Source organism: Manacus vitellinus, unplaced genomic scaffold (assembly GCF_001715985.3).
Source record: "Manacus vitellinus isolate BGI_N305 unplaced genomic scaffold, ASM171598v3 scaffold_52_pilon, whole genome shotgun sequence".
Classification (NCBI taxonomy): domain Eukaryota; kingdom Metazoa; phylum Chordata; class Aves; order Passeriformes; family Pipridae; genus Manacus; species Manacus vitellinus.
The window spans coordinates 2,867,925-2,876,395 of NW_021940628.1; the positions used below are offsets into that span (position 1 = coordinate 2,867,925).

The 8,471-nt window shown below is 44.4% G+C and overlaps 1 protein-coding gene across 1 annotated transcript in view; it reads right to left on the reverse strand.

Annotated features, from left to right (window-relative positions):
- Positions 1-3,612: 3,612 nt before the first annotated feature.
- Positions 3,613-8,471, reverse strand: part of KHDRBS1 (KH RNA binding domain containing, signal transduction associated 1) — a 12,490-nt gene continuing 7,631 nt past the window's right edge. The window contains exons 7-10 of the mRNA XM_029963052.1: positions 8,104-8,171; positions 7,781-7,839; positions 5,728-5,811; positions 3,613-5,023 (exon numbers count right to left, since the gene is read on the reverse strand). Coding sequence (XP_029818912.1) covers positions 4,926-5,023; positions 5,728-5,811; positions 7,781-7,839; positions 8,104-8,171 — 309 coding nt within the window. The 3' untranslated portion in view covers positions 3,613-4,925. The remainder of the gene's footprint in view (positions 5,024-5,727; positions 5,812-7,780; positions 7,840-8,103; positions 8,172-8,471) is intronic.

The window sequence follows — 8,471 nt, forward strand, 5'->3', positions numbered from 1 at the left end:
ATGAGAGATCCCTGGCACTTGTGAGGTCACAGCCAGCTAATTCCACCTCCAGCAGCCACCTGCCAGTAGGAAAGGGAAGGTTATTCAGGTTATTTAGGTGACTCAGACTCAAAGGAATCTCTATCCCTCACAAATTCCTGCATCACCCCCGGAATGTCTGGCTAATTAGAGCATCTTGGAGAGACACATCCTATGCTGAGGGTTATTTTGAGATCTCCAATTATCTCTTGCAGACTCCAGGCTAAAATCTGACTGGAGCAGTGCTGTGAGAGGGAGGGAACGCCTGATCCAGGGCATGTTTGCAAAATACTTGTAGCATATACAGCTATTTCAATATATTAATATTTACAGTCTGCCACAACATTTAAGTCTTCCCCATAAACATGCAACAAAGGCAAGGCACGAGCTGGATCCCTCCAGAGGCAGCGTCACAAGATCCACTTCTACAGGTAAAAAAAAAAACAAAACCCTGCATCATAATAGATGATCTCTATCAAATCTTTTCCATTTGATATAAAAGCTGTGCCTATTAAGAAAGAAACGGGAAAGATTGGTACATGGCCAGAGAAACTGATGTTCCAATTACATTGTAAATGAAGATGAATTTGATAACCAGGCCACAAATCCAGACACGTTATCGTTGCCCCTGGCAGGATCCAATTTTCAAGTGGAAGAATTCAGGGTAATCTCCCTGTTGCAGCATTTCCACACATTACCTCTTCCTTGTCCCTAATGCTCCTCAGATAAGAGAAGCTCGTTTGGGAGCTTTACAATTCCATGTAAAATTAGACTTGTGTCCTTTTATGTCCTGTGCCCAGGTTGCCTTTTGAAGCCGTTGGGCTTGTTCAGCACTGCAAGGGTTTATTTCTTTGTTCTTTTATTTATGGAGATCAGACTTTCAGTGGTCTCAGGGTTTGAGAGGAAGCATTTAGCTGTTCCCAAAAGCCTTGGGATGCTGCCCTGGGGGAGAAATGTGTCCTTGCTGCCTAAGCAGGTCACTCCACTGATGTGTGATCACCTCCCACTCGTTTGCAACCACTTGCATCCATTTATAAAAGCAATTTATTAGAGAAGCATGGCCTATTCCCCATCCCTGGAATGTTCCAGGCCAGGTTGGACGGGGCTTGGAGCAACCTGGTCTATTGGAAGATGTCCCTTCCCATGGTAGGGGGTGGAATGAGATGGGCTTTAAGGTCCCTTCCTACCAAAACCATTCTGGGATTCCAAGAGATGTGTCCCAGGATCCCTGATGGAGATCTCTGGCTATGCCAGCGGACAGAAATCCTTAAAAACTGACCAGCCAGCAGCCAGATCCCCTTTGATCCCACTGATGGGGGCCAGAAGGTGTAGAACTGGCAAGGTCTGTCTGGGTTTAAAACCTGCAGTCTGTAATTTTAATGCCTTATGGACCCCCACAGGAATTCCCACCGAGCCATTCCTTCAGCTGCTCTGCTCCTGCAGCATCGGGTGACAAACCCCAGGGCACTGGGAACCAGATGATCTTTAAGGCCCCTTCCAACCCAAACCAGCCTGTGATTCCATGAAATCCAACACCCCCAGGAAGCAGCAGCTCCAAGAGATGGACCTCATCACATTTTCCCCCCCTCCCTAAATCCACTGAAAACCTCTTTCCCTCCGGATCCCCGGCTGGTACAATTCTGGAGCCTCCTCCACGCCGTGACCTCTGCGAGAGCGTCGGGCAGGGAGAGCCAGCCAGCTCTCCCTTTTTTTATTTGTGGGGATGTGGTTTTAACAGCTCAGATGGTGCCACCCCCACACTGTACAAACACAACACACACACACACACACAGACTCACCCCCGTGGGCGCTGCCCCTGCTCCTCCTCACCCCCGGCGGCTCCCGGCGCCCAGAACTCTCCGCTCCTGCAAGTCAAAGACAGTTTTCGTGAGGCTCCTCAATGGAAGCACAAATCCCACCCTCCTTCCCTCGAAAAAATAAAACAAAACAAAAGAAGAAAGGGAAAAAGAAAAAAAAGATTCCCACATGCAGTTATTACACATGAAGGAAAACATGCAACTTCAGCTGAGCTGTGGACGTTTCACAGGGAAACAGCAATACTGGGGCGGGGGGGGAGGGAGGCTAAAAAGTTTACATTTTTAAACAACTGAGCGGAATTTGGGGGTTTGTTGGGGTTTTTTTTGGCAGTAGCAGGAACTAACTAGGTTCATTTTTACATCCTTGGATATTTAAATATTCCTCTTTGCCCACGTTCCGCCGGAGTGCATTTATTTTTTATCTCCGAGGGCACGTTTATTAAAGTTATATCTCTAATTTATGCAGAGAAAAAAAAAAACATGTGGGTTGTTTTAAAACGTTTTTATTTTAAACATTTTTTTTCTCTTTTTTTTTTTGCGAGTTGCCTTTTTTTTTTTTGTTTTTAAATTACATTAAAATTAAAACATCTCAAGGCTTGGCTGGATAAAAAAAGTTTACGTCACGGGTTTATGGAAAAGAGAAATGCGCTGTTAAAATCAGACATTTAGGTTACCTTTTGGGCGATGCATGTTAGCTTTACACATCCTGATTGATTCTCCTGCTGATAATTTTCCTTTAAAAGGGGGGTAATGGGCAGATCTTTTCATCAAGCAACCACATTATGCCCTGAAAGCTGACTCCAAACCAGTGTTGAAAATTCGGTTATTTGCACTTTAATAACAATCTACAAATACAAGTTTGTGGTTTTTTGTTGTGGTTTTTTTTTTTTCTTTTCTTTTTTTAAAGTATTCCCCTCGTTCATGCGCTGCCACAGTTTTGCTCCCTAATATTCTTATTTTTCACCCCCGAGCAGTTTAATTCTCTCTCCCCTTAAAGAGTTCCAAATTCGTCTGGGAGATGGGAAACACAAACCATTTTTTTCATGTCTCTTTAAGAAGCATTTAGTTTTAAATATATATGTAATATATATAATATATCTCTGTACATCCACACCCTCTCAGAAGGATTTTAAGGAGCAGCTGCAGCACCATTTTCCAACAAAAATACATTTTTTAAGTGGTTTTTCCAAGTAAAAGCTACCGTGAAGTAGGAAGGGCATCATCTTAGCCAAGGGAGGGGGTTTTACAGAAAGCAACTTCCTTCTCCTCCTGGTGGCAGCTAAGCCTTGGAATTTTCAGCATTCCTTTTGTCATGCTACTTAAAGCAGGGATTTCAGACTCAAGCTGGAGTCTGCAGCCCGGAATATTCTCCGAGGCCACTTGAAATCCGAATCAGTAACTCAGCAAAGAACCATAAAACACTTTCCAAGTCAGATTTCTGCCCCAGTCCAGGCTCAAACCGCTTTTAACAACTTCCAGGGGGTGAAAAACAAATTTTTTCTTTTTCATATATATATAAATTTATTTTTTTTTTAATTTAAGCTCATTCAACGAGCTCAGTAAATTTGTTTTGTTTTGTTTTTTTGGTGAGAATTACAAAAAAAACCACCTTTTTGTTTTTTTTTTTTTAGAATGTCTCCATCGTTTTAAAAAGACAATTATAGCTTTAGCATTAATTTAAATTTATTTAAAAACGAACAGAACGGAAATAAAATAAAATAAAAAATCGCTACTTTTTATCGCTCAACCAAAACAAATGACAATTCATCACATTTACTTTGATTAAAAAAGGACTAAACTTTATTGACAAATTGCGACAGACATTTTGACACGTTTTTAGCTACCTAGTTAGGCAGACTTACACATGTAGCATTTTCTCTTCCAGAACAGAGTGGGAGGACAGTGTACAAATCCAATTAGGACTTTATCTTATGTACAAAGTGAAATTTTTGATCATTTTGTTGGTTTTTTTTTTTCCCAGCTGCAGTGTCCCTTTTTATGCAAGGCTCGTGCTGAGATACACTTGAACAAGTCGATGGGACTGCTAATATTGACATTTTTACTTTGTTTTTGTGTTTTCTTTTTAAACTTGCACTGGATTATCTGCCCCAAGCACTATAAAAAATGAGAATTTTACAGAGTTCAGACCTACCCATGGAATATTCTGCTTTCTACTATCAAACACTGGGCAATTAGAGCCATGCTTTGTTTTTGTCCCTTAAAATTGTTCATCTAGAACCAAACTAAGAACCCCTTTACACTGGAAATATCTGCTTCCCAAGCATATCTCAACACTGCACGGGGGGCTAGATTTCAAAATCCACATAAGAAAAGTCAATTTTACAAACCTAATTTTTCTTTTAGGTCAATTCTCTTTAAAAAAAAAAGCTATTTAATTTGTTGGAGGATCTTTCATATTAAAATTTAAACTTCAAGATTCACCAGCAATCTCCTTATAAAGAAGTTTTGGCATCTGAAGTTACTTTTTTCCTTTTTTTTTTTAGAAATGGTGGCAGCTACTACCGTTACATTATGATTTTAATGCTTAAAAACAGCCCTGAATTTTGAAATGTAGCCTACTTTGGGATTCTGCAACTACAACCTTTATGGGTTCCTTTAAAACAAACTTTAAAAAGTTTTAAACAAAAACCTTAATTTCATAGCTGCTAAGCAAAGCATGTCACTTTGGAAAACTAACACTTTTAAACTGTGGTTTTGTAGGTTTTTTTTGTTGTTTTTTTTTTTTTTTCCTTAAAAAAAAAAAAAAGAAAGGTACAGTTGAGTTTATCTAAACGACAAAGAAAGAAAAAGCCACCTACACACTGGAAAAAAAAATAAAAATAAAAATTTAAAGTCGCTTCCTCTAATTAAAAAAAAAAAAAAATCTATTTAACTCATCTTTTAAAAGTACTACGTACAGAAGCCGAAATGCAGGGTGAGGATGGAGTGGGAGAAAAAGGGGCCACGAAGAAAAACAGTTAGACAATTACTTGTCTGGTGTGGGCAAAGCAACGGGAATCCCGGGAGATACAAGAATCAGTAACAACTGTTTTGCTCAAAAGTGGGATTTTTCCCTCATGTTTTGTGTTCTCAGTAGCGTCCGTAGGGGTGGTCTCGGTAGGCCCCCTTCACTGGCCTGGCCGGCGGGGCCTTCAGGGAGGGCCGGGTCCCATTCCAGTCATCTTGCCCTGTGGAGAAGACAAGGATATGTCAGGGATGTGGTGGTGGTGCCTCACCTCAGCACCCAACTGGAAAACACCCCGTGGTCCAACAAAATATTGGATTTACAGGATGATTTAGGCTGGAAAACCCCGTTAAGACTGAGCCCAATTAACCCACCACTAAACCTTCCAGCACTGTGGGAAGGAGGAGGTGACACAGGGACGTGTCCAGGTGGGTCTGGGATGTCTCCAGAGACTCCAAGCCCTCCCTGGGCAGCTGTTCCAGGCTCTGCCACCTCCATGGAAAGGAATGAGTTCTGCCTCAGGTTGAGGTGGAACTTGGCTGGGTTTTAGTTTATGGCCATTGCTCCTTGTCCTGTCACTGGGCACCCCTGAACAGAGCCTGGGACCATCCTCTGACACCCCTTGGAGATATTTGTATGGATTGGTGAGACATTTACATGGATTGATGAGATATTTGTGTGGATTGAGGAGATATTCGTAGGGATTCATGAGATCCCCTCTCAGCCTTGCCCTCTCCAGACTAACCAGGCCCAGCTCCCGCAGTTTCTCCTCATAAGGATCCCCAAAATCTCCTGCAGCTCCAACTTGGACAAACCCGGTGCCTTTCAGGAGTAATTAATTCCAGCAGGGCCAAAGCCAGTCCCCAGGGCAGTGTGGCACCAGCTGTGCCAGAGGTTCTGCCAGCATCCCTAATCCCAGGGTCTCACCATCAGGGACAGCTGCAGGAAGTGCTTCCCTCCTTCCCAGACACCAGGCAGGGCAGATCCTGGGCAGGTGAAAGGTGTCCCTGCCTGTGGTGGGGGGTGGAACGAGATGATCTTTAAGGGTCCCTCATGCCCCAAACCATCCCAGGATTCCATGAACCACCACTGAAGCAAATGGAGTTCACATCCCTGCTGTCCCTGAGACAGCTCCAGCCCCAAATATCCCAGCTCAGCTCTCATTAAGGCCTGTGCTTGCAACATCCATCCTCGTGTTCCTGCCAGTCTCTCCAGGGTCACCACTTTATGAAATCAAGAGTCCCACGACAGCCGAGCCTGTTCCTACCACCACGGAGCACATTCCCCTTTTCTCCAAACTCTCTCCAGCCTGGCCCAGTGATTTATTCCTCTAATTCTGTTTTCATGAAAGCAGAGACCAAAGGAAATTGCTGTGGATAAACAGATTAGCCGTGGCAACTTCATGCCAAGTGTACAATGAGCATTTTGGCCTCCCAATCCCGGCCGACTCCGCCGCTCTCCCACCAAGCCGGAGGCACAAAGGGCTCTTTGTGCTGCGTGACAAACACAGGCAACAAACCCAGGCATTGAAGGCAGGAAAGAGCCAACGTTCCTGGGAGCAGCTGTCTGCTCAAATGCAGCCTAGGCTGGAAAACATCCCTGCTCAGGCACCTGAGTTTGAACTTCCCACAGCTTAAACCCGGAGCAGGGAACACCCCGAGGCTGGAGCAGGGTATTAACTCTGCTTCCCTGTTACTGGTATGACAGGGCACAGAGGATTCCCAGTTCCCAGGGATCCCAGAAAGCCCCTCCAGCTGGTCATTAATGTCACTACCTGCACTCACTCAGCTGATGCTCTGGGAAAGGCAGTTTCCAATCACATGGAATTCTGTGCCTTTATGCTGTGCAGCTTTGGGAACTTATGATATCATGTGGTCTGGAATATCCCTCTGGTCAGCTGGGTCAGTGTCCTGGCTGTGTGCCCTCCCAGTTTCCCCAGTCCCATGCCAGAGTGGCAGTGCAAGGAGCAGGAAAGGCCCTGGCTGTGTGTGAGCTCTGCTCAGCAACAACAAAACATCTCTGTATCGTCAGCACAAATCCCAAACTCAGCCCCAGAGCAGCCACTGGGAAGAAAATTAACTCTGCCCCAGCCCAAAGCAGCACAGGCTTGTTTAGAGGGAGAGGAAAATGCTTCTTACTCATTGCCATGTGCAGCTGCCATTCCAAGCCTGGATATAGGAACTGGCTTAAAAAAGAAATGCAGCCACAGCTGAGGGGAGAACTTCTGCAGTGATGGTGTTTGTCTTCCCAAGGAAGCAAGGAACTAATTCCTTGTTTTACTTTGCTTTTCCCATTGAACTGTCTTTATCTCAACCCATGAGTTCTCCCACTTTTACCCTTCCAGTTCTCTCCCCCATCCCAGGAATGGGGAGTGAGTGAGTGGCTGGTGGGGTGTGGCTGCCTCTTGGGGTTAAGCCACAACAGTTTGGTTCAGTCCAGCCTAAGTCAGTACTTTTACATAATTCAAATTAACTAAACTTCATAAACTACTTGCAAGTCATATTGAGCAAAACTGTTCCAAAGAGAGGCCTTTATGTGACATACAAATCCATTTTCCAAGCTAATGTATAGCACAGAGTCAGGATCAGGTAGCGGGTTTTTGAGGATAAGGAAGCAGATGGAGCCATATAAAACACAGTCCATGAAGACCAGACTGCAGCAGTAGTGCTGTGGGTGGAAATCCAGACCTCTTAAAATGTACTAAAGCTACAAGGAAATTAAGATATTTCCATAGTTAAAAACCGGATCTTTTTAAAGTGTCATCTTTGAGACAATCAAGTTTGATAAGGATCTAAACCCACAGAATGCCTTTGCTTGTTCAGATCTAGATACAAATGTTCTACCATGAAAACTACTTGAGGTTCTCCTCAGTTTTTGTTCAGACCCTGGAGTGACACTGGAAAACTGCTGGTTGGCCACAAGCCATTCCCAACTACGTGCAGCCCCTTCCCAGTGAAAGGAACAGTATTCCCAGACATACCATAAGCTTCATAGGTTTCCTGTGCCTCCCCGTGTCCATAATCATAGTATTCTGTGTCCCTGGAAGAGTAATCAGGTGGTTACATCCAGTGAAATCACATTCTCAAACTGACACAACTTGCACAAACGCTGGACAAGCAAAAGATGCCCAGTGTTGTCCGTGTCATTTCCCAGGCTCTCCTGGACTGCAGCAGAACAGGGCACCTTCTCTACAGCTCAGACCCAGAAATGAGTGTTTGCATTCCCTTAAAATGGGAAAAAAAAAAAAAAAAAAAAAGAATAAAGGTCATGCATTATATGTCAGGAAGAGAGAAGCCAACTCACCCTTGGCCCTGGCTGTAGTAGCCCTCATAGCCCTCGTAGCTCTGGTCTGCGTACGTGTCGTCGTAGCCCTGGAAGGGATCATGACACAAACGTGTTAATGGAAGGACCAAAGGATAATTCCTGGCCAACAGGGATGGCAGGACTGAATTCAGGCTACAGCAGCTCTCAGAGGAGCCTGGAAATCCTTCCCTGCCACAGGGAGGTGGCAGACATGGCTGAGACCTGCTGTGTCCCGTGGCTCGGGAGGAATGAATCATACTAATATTTATAATTCATGGCCAAGGCTGCAGCTCGGCTGAGGGACAAATCCCTGTGCCAGGAGACCTGGAACTGTGTTATTAGGAAAAGGTTCTTCCCCCAGAGGGTGG